The 16,088-nt window shown below is 39.3% G+C and overlaps 2 protein-coding genes and 1 long non-coding RNA gene across 6 annotated transcripts in view; 1 reads left to right on the plus strand and 2 right to left on the minus strand.

Moving 5' to 3' along the window:
- The window catches only part of kbtbd3 (kelch repeat and BTB (POZ) domain containing 3), a 33,737-nt gene extending 26,829 nt beyond the window's left edge, over positions 1-6,908 (minus strand). For both annotated transcript variants that reach the window (XM_038818365.1, XM_038818364.1), the window contains exon 1: positions 6,820-6,908. The gene's annotated coding sequence lies outside the window, so the exon portion shown is untranslated. The remainder of the gene's footprint in view (positions 1-6,819) is intronic.
- LOC119977451 overlaps positions 1-11,722 on the plus strand; it is a 45,620-nt gene extending 33,898 nt beyond the window's left edge. The window contains exon 4 of the long non-coding RNA XR_005463198.1: positions 11,642-11,722. This is a non-coding gene — a long non-coding RNA (uncharacterized LOC119977451). The remainder of the gene's footprint in view (positions 1-11,641) is intronic.
- A 1,762-nt stretch (positions 11,723-13,484) lies between these two features.
- Positions 13,485-16,088, minus strand: part of elmod1 (ELMO/CED-12 domain containing 1) — a 54,217-nt gene continuing 51,613 nt past the window's right edge. For all 3 annotated transcript variants that reach the window (XM_038818368.1, XM_038818369.1, XM_038818367.1), the window contains one exon: positions 13,485-15,996. In XM_038818368.1, the coding sequence (XP_038674296.1) occupies positions 15,824-15,996 (173 nt within the window). In that variant the 3' untranslated portion in view covers positions 13,485-15,823. The remainder of the gene's footprint in view (positions 15,997-16,088) is intronic.

A 16,088-nucleotide genomic window follows, 5' to 3' on the forward strand; every position in this document is an offset into this window, starting at 1 on the left:
CCCCAAAATATGATGCTAATTTATGAAAATTTAGAAGCTATATTGTTGAACATTTTGTAGTTCAGGTAAATCATTTGGTGGCGAGTAATTCCGGAGGAAATACTTTTTTTTCCTAATTTTTCTCTGCCCTGATCAATTCCATTGATCCAAACCAACGTATAAAACAGACTTTTTCAGAAGTAGGGAGCTATTTGGGGGCAGCACGGTAGCATTGTGGTTAGCACAATTGCTTCACAGCTCCAGGGTCCCAGGTTTGAGTGCGGCTTGGGTCACTGTCTGTGCGGAGTCTGCACATCCTTCCCGTGTGTGCGTTGGTTTCCTCCGGGTGCTCCAGTTTCCTCCCACAGTCCAAAGATGTGCAGGTTAGGTGGATTGGCCATGATAAATTGCCCTTAGTGTCGAACATTGCCCTTAGTGTTGGGTGGGGTTACTGGGTTATGGGGATAGGGTGGAGGTGTTGACCTTGGGTAGGGTGCTCTTTCCAAGAGCCGGTGCAGACTCGATGGGCCGAATGGCCTCTTTCTGCACTGTAAATTCTATAATTCTATGATCTATTCAAAATAATATAATTGACATAGGGCTTATTTGGAAAAAGCAATAATTATACAGTTTCACAGAATCAAAGAATCCGTACAGTGCAGAAGGAGGCCATTCGGCCTGACCCACTGAAAGAGTATCCTACCTAGACCACTCCCCTGCCCTATTCCTGTAATCCCACCTAGCCTACACATCTTTGGACACTAAGGGAAAATTTAGCACTGCCAATCCACCTAACCTGCAAATCTTTGGACTGTGGGAGGAAACCGGAGCATCTAGAGGAATCCCACGCAGACACAGGTAGAACGTACAAACTCCACACAGACGATGGTCAACTTGGTTCTTAAAGCAAGTGTAATGCCAGACAGACTCAAATTAAAATCTTAAATGTGAGGAACCAAGCAGAGTAAGATAAAAGGATGACATATTTGTTAACTTTATCCTAATGCTATGCAACTTTCCCCATGATTTATGGAGAAAGTGGCATCAGTGGAGTGGATTTAGTGTAGCTTTGTTGGTGCAGGCCGAAGGACCTCTTCTGTACTGTATGACTCTATGATCTTTTTGCAATACAAGCACAACTCTGAATAACACTTTAAAAAAAATAGTTAATATATTTCCACCGGAATGACACTAATTAAAATGAATATTTTCTCTAATTACAATTCTCTTACAAATAAATCATTCCACATCATGTTGATATACCAAAAAAGAGCAATTAATAAACTCTAGTTGAAATTTATACAACTCTTTTTTTCGCTGATATTTTTGCAATAAATTAAAGTTTCATCAAAAAGAATTGTGCCTTGCCAACTCAATTGACATAACTGACTTTAAATCATTGAAAATACAAATTAGAACAGCTCAGATATTTATAGAAAAATGTCACCACAGTCGCAGAGGCTGCTCTCTCCCCTTTGTGTGACTGGTGGTGATTTAACCTGAGGGTCACCATACCTCAGGTGAGGAACAAGTTTGAGGAGGTGGGATCTTCATGAATAACACCGTATAAAAGTAAATTACTGCGGATGCTGGAATCTGAAACCAAAAGACAAAATGCTGGAAAATCTCAGCAGGTCTGGCAGCATTTGTAGGGAGAGAAAAGAGCTAACGTTTCGAGTCCAGATGACCCTTTGTCAAAGCTAAAAGATATAGAAAATGGGAGATATTTATAATGTGGAGTGAGGGAAGAAAAGATGAGTCATAGCCACAGAAGCGCAGGGAAAAGAATGCTAATGGCAGTCCACAGACAGAATAAAAGGTGTGAAAGGCCAACCAGCAGAGAAACTAAAATCAAAGGGTAAGCTGTGACAGATGTAGAGGGGAAGGGGAGAAGCAAAGGGGAGAAAAGGTAAGGAGAGGGGGGATAAATTGGGGGAACAGCACCTCATCTTCCTGTTAGCCACGGTTCAGCCTTCCGGTCTCAACATCGAATTCAACAACTTCAGATCATTAGCTCTACCCCCTCAACCCCTTTGTTTTCATTCCATTTTATTTTATTTTTTACATAGAATTTACAGTGCAGAAGGAGGCCATTTGGCCCATCGAGCCTGCACCGGCTCTTGGAAAGAGCACCCTACCCAAGGTCAACACCTCCACCCTATCCCCATAACTCAGTAACCCCACCCAACACTAAGGGCAATTTGGACACTAAGGGCAATTTATCATGGCCAATCCACCTAACCCGCACATCTTTGGACTGTGGGAGGAAACCGGAGCACCCAGAGGAAACCCACGCACACACGGGGAGGATGTGCAGACCTCCGCACAGACAGTGACCCAAGCCGGAATCGAACCTGGGACCTTGGAGCTGTGAAGCGATTGTGCTATCCACAATGGTACCTGTGGTGATTGTAGATCTGAGTAGATGCAATACAACTGAGCAAGCACTAGAGGGAGCACAGGAGAGCTATATATACACAGGGACAGGAAGTGACGACACATTTCATGGAAGGCAGAACTCGTAGCAGGACACAGACACAGGCAGGCAGCATTTGAGGTAGCCGTAAGTTAAGTTCTGAAGAGAGAACGAATTCACAATAAAGCATCTTCTCCAACTTTGAGACTACGAGCTTTATTAAGACACGAGGAACAACACATGGTACCAAGAGTGGCTTCAGGCGCTTACTACAGGACAACTCAGCTGCAGATACAGAAAGAACAAAATGGCATGGAAATCTCCTACTGGACATTCGACTTGGGAAGACATCGCTTATTCGAGGATGTGGCTTGGAACCCCACCTCAGCTGGACATGACTGGCAATGTAAGAAATGTCTGGAAAATGTTTAAACAAATGTTCGATTTTTATATCATAGCTAATGATGTAGCAGCAGCCTCAGACAAAATTAAAATAGCAATGCTCATCGCAGGACATGAAGCTAGGAAAGTATATGATGGATTTAAATACTCAAAAGATGAAGACAGCAACAACTTACAAACAATACTAAACAAATTTGAAGAGTATTGTAAGGAATTTGAACAGCACGGTATGCTCAGAGGCCAAACTGCACAGAGACTGAGTGATGCAAAACTCTACAAACAGAAAGGCTTCAGTCAAGAAATCGCGAGTGAAAAGTACAGATCAAAAAGAAGAAATAACTTCAATTTTTCACAAAGCCAAAACGCTGAAATCCAGTCCAGATCGAAAGGGAAAGGTAACTTACAACTTTCAGAAAGAAAAAATGCTGAAATCCGCGATAAAATGGCGTCGGAGCACATTTTACAGTTTCAAAAGAACAAAAAACTACGTCTGCGCATGCGCAGGAAACGGAAGCCACGCATGCGCAGTTACAATCACCCGTTTATTGTTATGCGCATGTGCAAGCCGCGCAGGTGCAGTCACAAAACGTTTTGGTCGCGGATCGTTATGCGCATGCGCAAGCCGCGCATGCGCAGTGGATACAAAACCGCACAGTACAGGAAGGCCGATTTGCGCATGCGCAATTGATTCCTACGCATGACGTCACAAGCGTCATGACGTCTGAGCATCCGGACCACGCCTACTTAAAAGGGAAATGCCCGAAAATTGAAAACAGGATACTTAAAGTGGTAAAACCAAACTTTCTTGCCTCAGAAGACAAAAAAGCGCCTGAACTTAAACCAGCAGTTGAAAACAACTCGCACAACACCCTGGAAAAAGCAGTCTGCACCACCCAAAGTGAAGAGAACAAAAAGAAATCCGAAACAAGAAAAGATGATTTGTTTTTCGAAGAATACTACTCAGACATGGCTGAGTTATTCGGATATGCTGATCACAGCATCAGCGACACGGTCGCAAAGCTCAACACGAATCTACTCGTGGGAGATGAATCCAACCACGATGATTTGGTTTTCGAAGAATACTACTCAGACATGGCTGAGTTATTCGGATATGCTGATCACAGCATCAGCGACACGGTCACAAAGCTCAACACGAATCTACTCGTGGTAGATGAATCCAACACCATGGTGCCATGGCAGATCGTCGATACATTGGATGACAGCAATACCCAAGACGAAGACGACGCCACACAGAGAGCACAGAAAGACTCCACAGAGAGAGCGATGACAGGCTCCACAGTGAGAGTGATGAAAGACTCCAAAAGGGAAGCAAGCAAACACTCCCTGGCGAACACCATGCATGAACAAGACCATGAAGGTCAACCCGCCGTATCTGAGCAACCGCAAGCAGACTATGAAAGTCTACCAAGCTCACATAAACAAGAAGACAATGTACATCTACCCACTGCATGCAAAAACAGTGACAAGGTGATCACACTCGACATACAGGAGGTACAGGATTACAGCGAGACTGACAGTTCTCAGCTTGTCTCAACAGAAGCACAGAGTAGGGCCACCCAAGAGTCCAGAGAGACCACGCCAATAGAAACCATGCAGATTTTGACTCCAGAAGAGGAGCACCAAGAGTCCTGTGAGACCACATCAACAGAAATCATGAAGATATTGACTCCAGAAGAGGAGCGCCAAGAGTCCAGAGAGACCGCGTCAAATGAAATCGTGAAGAATTTGACTCCAGAAGAGGAGCACAAAGGAAGCAAAGACGAGGAATGAAATCCACCACAAATGACTGATGTCACCAGCATCAATGCAACATCAGATCAGTCTCACCATTCTCGAGATGAAACGTTCAATGCAACAGATTCCACAAAGGACACTCGCACCAATAACTGTGACAATGACTCAAATTATCCACACGGGACACTCATTGAGCATAATAAGAAAAACAAAAGCCAAAAGAAGCACAGCAGAAACGAGAACAACAGCAAGAACAAAAGCAACATGAAGCGCGACAAGAACAACAAAAATCGCAAGAAGCACTGCAGAAACAAGAACAACAACAGCACCAACAAAAACTACAAGCACAACGACAAAAACTACAAGAAGAACAACAAAATCAACAAGAAGCATTAAAAAGATAGCGACAACAACAAAGACAGAAACGACAATAACAGCAACAAGAACGGCAACGAAAACAACAAAGACATAAACGACAGAAACAACAGCAATGAAACAACGACTTGTACAACATGGTACAACTCTGCACATGAAGGACAATGCCACAGCACACTGCAAAACAATGACAAGACTACAAACATGCCATGGGATGACAATGAATCGCACAAACTCACATTTGCTCCAGAACAAGCAAGCACACCAGCTTTCAAGGCAGATGACATACTAAATCGATACCACAAGCACAGAAAAAAGTCCATGTCAGTCAACATCAGTGGTTCGACCATGTAAACACCATGGGATGAAGTATTGGTTACTTAAAATAACAAGAACACCGACAACATTCACAACGGAGTTGCAATATCAATATCACCACGTCAACAACAACAAAAGAGAAAAACTCAGTGAACAAATTCATCAAGTTTGGACTCATAAATGTTTTTATTAAGATTGGACTCATAAATATAAATTGGCTTTGTAAAATATGCAATAGCACCATCACTTGTATAGATACACATATCATAAGTAACTGTTTTGTACAATTTTCTTTAACGATGTACAGAAAATATGTAAAGGATAAAGGGGGGATGTGGTGATTGTAGATCTGAGTAGATGCAATACAACTCAGCAAGCACTAGAGGGCGCACGGGAGAGCTATATATACACAGGGACAGGAAGTGACGACACACTTCATGGAAGGCAGAACTCGTAGCAGGACACAGACAGGCAGCATTTGAGGTAGCCGTAAGTTAAGTTCTGAAGAGAGAACAAATTCACAATAAAGCACCTTCTCCAACTTTGAGACTACGAGCTTTATTAAGACACGAGGAACAACACACTACCGTGCTGCATTTAAAAAAAAGACTTCAACACAGTCCAGGAGATATCCCAAAGCTGCATGTACATTACAGAGTCTGAATGATAGAATGGCAAGCTAACCAATCCTGTTATTTACCGCCATTTTAACTGTTTTTTTCCTTATATTTCTTTCTTCGCTTTCTTTAGATATATATTTCCCCCTATCTTATCCCCACTCGCCTTACCCTTTCTCTCCTTTGCTGCTCCCCATCTCCAGGCCTGCAGAGATTTTCCAGTGTATTCTCTTTTGCCTTCATGAATAACCTCAGTCATTACGGGGATTCGCGCTGTTGCCATTGCTCCACATTATGAACCAGCCGTCCAGCCAACTGAAACTATCCGGCCCCCCAAAATATGCTACTCAATCAAGATACTGATTCAAGCTATCCACATAAGTGAAATTAAGAAAGATCAACTAAGGTAGCTTTATTTTTTTCTGGCGATGTATACCACTCACTAACATTGATCAACTCCATTTAAATACGACTAAACGATAGAAAAATGTAATTGTTTAAATGTCTTTACAAAAGCTGGGCTAGAGAATCTGAAGTAACGTGACAATGAGTGCATTGACATCCTATTCCTCAAATTGTTGCCCTGGACAGGATGAAAAGCACCGACAAAACTAGACCTTTTTACCCCTCTGTGCACCGAACGCAACATTTGTGGAACAATAAATGATCCAAGCGAGCTGGGGACACACTAATTCCTTCAGCAATGCACTTTCACCGGAGCGGGTGAGCTGTTCTTACTCTGAGCTCGGTTCATTCCTCATATCTGCATCAGCTTTAACCCAGGAGATTTTACCCGCAGCATCTATCCGCAGCCCAAACCTTGCCCATAACAGACACTGATCCACGCCCTTATTTCCCGTTCAGCATGCTTTACGTTGGTGAAGTGGTGCATACATTATAAAAATTAATCATATGGTTAAAACTGAGGTGGTATTTGATATTCCGACAGGTACTCACTTCAATCAGCTGAGCTCAAAATACCATGGTGACGGGACAGGAAGCGCCAACTCAGAACGGACATGACGTCACCGGCGCCATCTTGAAGACAAATAGAAAGCGGAGTCAGTCCTGGCAAAAGGGCAGTCCAGTCCTGGCAAAAGGGCAGTGCTTGGACTGCTCGGTGGTGTTCGGCCTCGGAGCGTCTGCTTTTGGTGTCGAAGAACTGCTGGGTTACGTTCAGCTCTGAATGTCAGGGTCACTGCCAATGTCAATCTCTTGTTTAGGGTTAGAATGTGACATGAGACAGTATAAGAGGGAAATAAACCCGGCTTTATGGTGGTGAGCAAGCGGTCCACAACGTTTCGAAGTAACAGAACAGCTTTCATTCTCGGGGGGGGGGGGGGGAGAGCAGGATGTGGGGCTCATGGCGTCAGGATATACTGGGGGAGCTGAGCTCTCTGGCAGCCGTGTTCTTGTGGAGCGATTGTCTCTTGCGTGCAGGCAACTCGGGCCCCTTTGTTCTGGATTGGATGCCCATGAGTATCCATTGAGTCTCTGCTTCCCTTAGGATATCATCCCCATTATCACTATTACTCCACACTTCCCTGGTTTCACATCCATTTGTGACACCCATCACAATTTCCCCTTAGCCAGAAACTTGGACTGAAAGTCACCGCCAAAAACCCTTATCACAAAAGGGTTATCCAACAATACAAATAAAAATGAATGACATATCCTTTTACAGCTCCTTAGTGCCCATCGTGTGGGTTCCTTTGCCTGGCATAGTGCTCCTACAATGCTAACCCAATGGCTGCATCATGAAGACTTTTACTTTCACTTGGAGACTGGATACCTTGCAGGATGCTCTCAAACACCCCTGGACTTTGAGGTCCCAGTTTAGGACTACACCACCTCAACATGATCTGCAGTAGTCTAGGTTGATTTGCTGACAGCAAGGACACTGCAAAAAGAGATAGTGATGAGAACACCAGTGATAGCATCCAGAGGACAGTAGGTTTGCGCACCACAATTAAGTCTGGCTTCATGACTATAAGAAGGATCTCATGACCCCGTCTGAACTTCCACAGTCACACTATTATGTTAGGTGTCTTCCACCTCTGCTGTTAAATAAGTTGAGACCTCACCCATAGATGTGCATCATAGATGGAACCACAAGCCATGTCATGGAGTTAGCTAGCACTTCCATACAGGAAAGGCTAGTCTCCCAGTTCCACATGAAGCCCACCACACTCTTCTACAATTACAACAGGCTCTCTGGCAGGAATGCACATAGTGTTCTTTTATATGCCACCCTATCAAAGTCATCATTATGGACCCCTGTGACATAACTGGCTGCAACCTTGCTCTCTGGGAGCTTAGGAAACAAACTTATATAAGTGGCATCCCACTTATCTTTGGTTACTCACTATATGCTGATCCTAACTCAATGCACCCTTTAAGAAGTATACATTGTCAGTATCGGAGCAGTGCCAAAGTGAAGTATTTGCTCCCATTTCCATTTGAGGGTGATCCTTAAGGGCCTCCTGGGCTACTATGGAAATATGGCCTCCTGTTGTTGACTTCGGGCACACATATGAGAACTTCGGAGTTCTGTTAAGAACCCTGTTGATGTTAAATGCAAGGGTATTCGAAATCCCTGAAGAGAAACTTAACTAGTTAACTATTTATTTTGTAATTTGGTATAATGTGAGGAAAGAGATGAAACCCAATAAAGTTCCAGTCATGTTGTAATAATCCACATAACATTTATTACATTATAAAACATACAAAAAAGGCAAAAATACAGAACAGAAATTACACTTAACAATGACTACACACAATATATTAAACTGATAGTTTAAAACCTCTCTTCTTTTCTAAACTCCGAGAAAATACCTTCCCAAAACAACACCCCAGAGATTTTAATACTATGAGCCAAATCCAGCAATAATTACCACACATGATCTGTATCTTTCTTTTGGGAATTTTATTCTGGTTTAAAATAGGAAACACCCAGGATTTAAACAGTCTCCAGGCAAAAGCTTGTTTTTGGAGAGAGTTCAGTTTTCAGCTGGTTGTGGCTGTGATCATTTCCATCCATTACTTCTTCTTCTCCATATAGGACCAACTACAGTTTTTTGCTTTTGATCTCATCTTCTTTAACAACTTCTCTTACAAGTCCCTCTTGTTGACATTCCCTTTTAGCATGCAAGTGCGACATTCATTGGTATTTCTCCCTTTGAACCCTCACCCTCTGTATCTTTAACTGGTGCAATTCTATTCCCTATTCTTATTCACTTAGGTCAATATCTGTTCACCCTGTTCCATGGCTAATCAGCATATTAAAAGTCCTCACTGCAGTTGAATCCTTATCATTTCCTTTTACCCATAAAAAAAAGTCTTTGTTTTATCCCAGCTTGATAGTCCTCTCTCTCTTGGGTATTGTTCTATTTGCCATTTGATGTCCTCTTTCCAGCCACTTACTGCAGAAAGACAGCAGCAGCTTCCTTAATATGACTGCAGCTCACTTTCAAGAGCAGCAGGCTGCCTTTAAGAAACACAGGCTAGCTGGACCACATGCTAGCCATGAATGCTGCAAGGCCCCCTAATTAACATCAAAAGGACTGGTCAAATGCTGATTCCAAATAGCGGGCTCCAACATCTGATTATGGGAGCAACCAACTTTAACCCAATGCCAATGAATGGAGGCAAGTTCTTTACCATCATGATTGGGATTGGAGATGGAGGAGAAAAGTTAGTCATAGAGAGTTAGCTTTCCATTTAAGATGAACAAGCAACTGTAGCATCAGGTTAGAGAGAATGGAAAGGAGGATCCAGAGGCAATGCTTAGAGATAAAAAAAAAAGAAAAATTGCCTGTTGGAGGGTCTGGAAGACAGAAATCAATACTTTTATTTTCAATAAAATTGCATTATCAACTCGAATAATGAATATACAGATGTTCCAAGTTGGCTTGGGAAGCTCCAGACCAATCAAACTTATCAGAACCAACTTTTAGTATCACAAATTAAAGAAGGGGGATGAGAAATATAAAACTTTCCAAGTTGGGTATAGAATTATTTTATTGGCACAAAAAGAAGATTCAAAACACTGAATTAAGGAGTCAGACCAAGAGGTCCACAGTTAACAATGGCACTCATGATAGCTGGAAACATTCAATATGTTATGATTGCTTCACATGCTATTCATGGGCAAAAGGTTGAGGTGCCAACAATTGAAAGCTGACACCATGGTTACAAGACAGGGAGACAGTTTGATGAAAGACACTTTATGACTGACTGACTGACATTTTTGTAAACACTCAACAACCAACTTATTTTGAAAGCGAGAAGCCAGTTAAACTGAAGAAAAGACCGCAAGGAAAGAGATAAGAGCAAATTACTGCGGATGCTGGAATCTGAAACAAAAACAGAAATACTAGACAATCTCAGCAGGCCTGACAGCATCTGTGGAGGAAGAAGGGAGCTAAGGTTCAGTCTAGATGACACTTTGTCAAAAGATCACTTTGCCAAAATGTACGTTATATCTTTAAAAAACCTTCTGTGCGTCTGTATGATTGGGGAGTGAGTGTTTGTTTCATTTTAGGGTTTTGTGATAAATAAACATTTATCCTTTCTTTCATATTGAAATTTACATGAAAACCTGTTTTGCGTAAATTCTTGAAAATCACAGCACTGGAGAGATTAAAACATGTCTCAGAAATGTATTTTGTTACAGTGAGCAGATAGATTATCGGACATACTTTCACAGGTCGGCGCAACATCGAGGGCCGAAGGGCCCGTACTGCGCTGTAATGTTCTATCCTTCGGACATCCCCCAAAAAGATGAAAAATGCAAAAAAATTAAATGTGCAGTTAGCATGATATTAATATTAGACTGTTCTGTTGGGGCAAGATGGTTAAGCTCTGTAAGATTGTAGGCTTCTACAAGATGGTGAAAGAATACACATCAAAAATTGCTGGATTTGCATTCCATCATATTTTACTATTTGGCTGAAACAAACACTACCCTTAATTTTTAACAATAAAAAAGCAAAAATGTATTGCAGAAAGTTTAATTTTTGTACATATGAAGACTCACTAAAGGTAGTAGCATTTATTCACAATTATGTCAGGAAATTATGTTAAGCATACAATAATTTCCACCACTTAATATTGTGTCAAGTTATATCATTCTATTTTAGCTATGCAGTACATATTTTCTCAATGACTGGTTTAATCAACAAAATTAGGTTAAATGTCATGACTAAAGTCATAATTTCCGAACATCAACTATTTTAAATTGATATTGTAGCAACTACATCTTTTTACATTAAAATGTGTTTCCTCTACCATTAGTACTTGGTTGAGAATTCCTAAACATAGACAAATCTGTTGATTTTTCAAATCCACACTCTTAAACTTCACAACATCCTCCAAATTGCTATGTATTTATTGGACTAAACATTTATATTAATTTCATCGTGTTACTGAAGTAGCTGTAAATATGGTCTAACATTTTTCAGAGGTAGTTTGATTGCAACATTGAATTCCATTGGATTGTCAACTGATACTTAGGCTTTTATTTATCCATTGCAGGTTTCAACAGATTTATTTTTATTGCAGAAAGGTAGGAGAAGAGGTAAAAGGGAAGAAAAAATAACTTGAATTTGCATAATCTTTCAGTTCCCCATAAAATCTTAGTGATTATTACATAGACAAACCATCTTGTACGCAAAATGTGATGAATAATAATTACATAGTTTTTTTTAAAGTGTTGAGAGAGAAATATTGATAGGAATTCCTATTTTTCTTTAAATAGTGTCCTAATATTTAATCATAGAATCCACCCAACCAATCCATGTGAACCACTGGAACAGACAGCTTATGGATTTTCTGAAGGACGCCATCTTTAATAAAGAAACATTTCTTCATTACTGCATTGGAATGTCAGCCTGAATTATTTTATAAAAACATTTTGATTAATCTTTTCACTCAAAGGGGAAAATGTTATCAACTGGACGACACACTGGCTGTGAATAAGAGTATAAAACCATTCTCTTTCTTCCAGTTGAAGTAACACAGCAGGTTTGTAGGCTTTTAAAAGGCTCACAGGAACAGGGAAATATTCTAAGTGTAAATACTTTAATGAGGTCTTAATGTAATTCATATTTACAATTAATGCTGGACTTTAAAATATTCTAAAAGACATGAGATAATATGAACTGAAGATTAAAGGTATTTGACTCCTAGGGTAATAGAGAAATGCCTGTTATGAAAGATTAATGTGAGTTTCAGCAGGATTCAAAAACAATACATATATATTTTTCATTTTTGAGAAAACACAGATTTGAATATTATGCAAGTTCTTAAGCATTCACACAACAGTACAAAGTTCAAACTTATACATAACTTATCAGTAAGTTAATTTAAACAGTAGTCTTTCTTCTGACAATTGGGGATGATTTTAATTTAACCCATCCAATGGGAAACCTGTGGGCTCACATCACACCCAGCTCGATTTTTCAATCAGATGCTGTGGAGACCAAGTCCACTATCATCTCCTGAAGCAAAGGTGATAATTCAAGATTTTGAAAGGGATACTGGGTGAAAAGTATATTTGTTTAATTACCAAAATGATGCATTAAAGAATGATATACTTGACCTACTTTAAATGCACACAAATTTGGTATTATCTGCTATATTGCTGTCATTAAATGCTGCAGAGCTCAACTTGAAATAAAGACTGCCCAGGACAAGAACTAACGAACCAAATTTAAACCGTGATTTTAATACTTCAAAGGTTACACCACTTGTTCTACATCATATCCAACAACTATTCAGTTAATTATGCAAACACTTCAAGTTGTCAACACATTATTCAACATTTTTTCTATAACAATTTGTTTAATTAGACTAATAGTTAAAGTTAGTTAATTTAATTACTAAAATGTGATTGTTCTCCAAATTCAAGAGAAATTGTTTTTTTAAAAATCAAAGACAAAGTGTTTTACTTTATGCACATGATAAGACTTTTTGAAGTACAATGAACTCTGCCTTTTACATTTACTGAAAATCAAATCCTCAACATTTAGTTGCTTAAAAGTAATACAGGTTAATGTTAATAGGATATTAGGAACAGAAACCACAAATTTCAAGCAATTGTTCCATTGGTTTTAATGGAAATTAATTTAAACGGTTCTCTCTTGAGAAGTGGAGACGATTTTTACTTAAACATGCCCAGTGGAAAACATGTGGGTTCATACTGACAGCTCACTTTACACCCAGCTTGATTTTCTTCCATTGAACTCAATGGAGAGTAAAATTGGGCACGTCTAAACCAGGTACCCTATCCAAACTTGGCTGACATGCTGGCAAACGAACAAGTTCAAATTATATTGTTGACTTTAAAACTTTTCCATCTTGCAGTTTCCCAAATTTCCATTTCTGGTTGAAGGTCTCTCTCTCTCTTCTCCTTCTCCTCCCCCCCCCCCCCCCCCCCCCCCCCCCCCCCCCCCCCCCCCCGTTTTGCAGAAGTACCATTAGAGTTGTAAAGTCTGCAAAGAATTAAATAAACTTTTTTTTTTAACATAAATTTAGAGTACCCAATTCATTTTTCCCAATTAAGGGGCAATTTAGCGTGGCCAATCCACCTACCCTGCACATCTTTGGGTTGTGGGGGTGAAACCCACGCAAACACAGGGAGAATGTGCAAACTCCACACGGACAGTGACCCAGGGCCGGGATCGAACCTGGGACCTTGGCGCCGTGAGGCTGCACGGCTAACCCACTGCGCCACTGTGCCGCCCTTAAATAAACTTTGATACCAGGTTCAAGAACATGGAAGCTTAAAAAATGATGTGCTTCTATCTCAATCTTAATATAAATGAGAAATAATATTTTACTGATTTTATTTCCACGTTTTCCAGTCTGAGGTGTTTAGTTATAAAAATTAATTAACATGTGCAACAAGTTGAACTAGCTAGAATAATAACTGCAATGTTTAAAGCACAAGTTCACATTAACTTTATGCAAGAAGTTTCATTCAGAATACCTTCTCAGCCACGCTCAGTTAAATCTTAATTCTAAAGTGACACCAAAATGAGCAACTTTATTTCTGAAATTAGAGTGGATAATATCTTGCTCACTTAGCACATCATATTATCTTTGCTATAATAACACTGTTTTACTTTCTTTAATCAGATATTCTAGCTTTCCTTGGTATTAAAGCAGCATGTATATTTCTAACAAACAATAAAGTATGAGAAATAGAAACATCAGGGTGCAAATTTTCTTATTTGTTTAATACAATAGAAACTTTGTAGATCCTTCTCTTTAGGTGTTTTAATAATGGCAGAGGAGAGACAGATTTAAATTCAGGTAAATAAAAACTGAGACATGCAGAAGTTGTGAAATTTGTTGACTGCCGACAGAAGAAATTTGATGAGATAATTGATTAAAGCAAAATTAATGCTCTGTTCCTTATTTATATGACATTAGTACTCTAACCATACAATACAATATTAATACACTGGCTCTGACTAATATACTGTCGGCAAATAAAAAGCATAATTCCAAAAACACAACTTTTAAACATAATTTGGAGACTCCTATCATTACATTACGATCTGATTGGATTTTAATACAGGTGTATGCTCCAGTAAAATCTTACATTTCAACTTTTGGTGACTGGGAAGGTGGGGAAAGGGAAGCAACAAATAATAGTCATTGGTATTGCATTAAGAATCTTGTATTTAGTATTATCACGGATGAGTATATGAGGGAAAAATGAAGTGTCTATAGGTTGCTTGAAAACAACACCGAAGGCAATTTAATGTCAATCACCTCAACTAATAAAGGGCTTGTTTGGTGGGGGAAGAAGAAAATACATGCATCACTTTTAATATGGTATGCACAGGTGAGAAGATATATTTGAACATGTACTGTATAATTTAATATATATTTTTTGGAAATAAATACATTTCTATGTAGCTGATGCCCCTTTAAGGAACTTCCCGATGCTTTAACTATCAGTGTCCAACTATTGCTTTTTAAGCAACATATATCTTTGTTTACATATGTATGTTACAATAAGGATAACAATGCTAAAAATTTACTTTTTATCCATTCTGCAATCAGACATCAGATTTGAAGATTAGATATGGCACTGGTGTAATGAATCACAAAGTTTCCTATATACCAGCCCTGAAAAGTACTTCAAGCCAAATGTCAAATGTGTGCGTGCCACTGCACACGTGTATGCCAAATAATTTTTATTCCAAATTTTAATAAATAAGATTAATAATATTAATCAAAGCAAAACTATAGAATACATACTATGTTGAGATGAAATAATTCTCTGGATATATGACAGACAGTTTGTCACGGAAGTTCCAAAGCAAATCTGTCAAAATAGAAGATATTTGCTCTACTTAATCTACAGTTAAAGCCAAAGTACAATCATATAGTACATTTAGCCACCCATATTTAATGGGTTGTTAAAATTACCAAATATATAGTTAAATCCCATAAAATGGCATTTGTGTGTATGGTTTTGAAAAAGCACTATTCTTTTGATCAAAATACATTCTTCCATAGTAATTAATGCCTGTAATTGTGTTAAGATCATGATAAAACTTTTAAACTAATGGACATTACAGATCTACAGACTACAGCATTACAAAGCACAACAAAGTACAGCTTATCAGTGCTGATGTATGGAAAAAATAAAAAAATAGAGAAGACTCTTCCATTGATTAGAATGTAACACTCCATACTGCCGCAATATGAGCAACTGTCTATGGAGAATACCTCCAGTGTTCATGTGAATGTACAGCATGTGTAGTTCTTTTAATTGCACCAAATAGAGAACTGTTATACTTAAAACAAAGCATGCATACAGTCACCATGGTCATCAAATATGCTGGCTGTGATCAAGGCTGTGATTTTACTTCAGTTTCTTAAAATCAGTTCACACACAAATATAGAGGTGAGGCAGTGATGTGGCTTATGGCAAGATGAAGATTTATAGATTCATTAGATTTTCCGAGGCCGCAAAACGGGGACACAGGGTCATGTCTGGGTTCTGAAGCTGCTTTATAATCTGTTGGTGAAACTTTTCCCGAACACGATTAAATTCCATTATGTCAAGAGGATCCTCTTCAATCCAGAATTTGTGAAATTGCTGCATCAGGTAGCCTGTATAGAACACAGAAAAAACAGATTTTGAAATTTCTCCATCTTGCAGGAAAAATGCACAAAGATCAGCAAACAATTTTAATGATACAATT

Source organism: Scyliorhinus canicula, chromosome 14 (assembly GCF_902713615.1).
Source record: "Scyliorhinus canicula chromosome 14, sScyCan1.1, whole genome shotgun sequence".
Classification (NCBI taxonomy): Eukaryota; Metazoa; Chordata; class Chondrichthyes; order Carcharhiniformes; family Scyliorhinidae; genus Scyliorhinus; species Scyliorhinus canicula.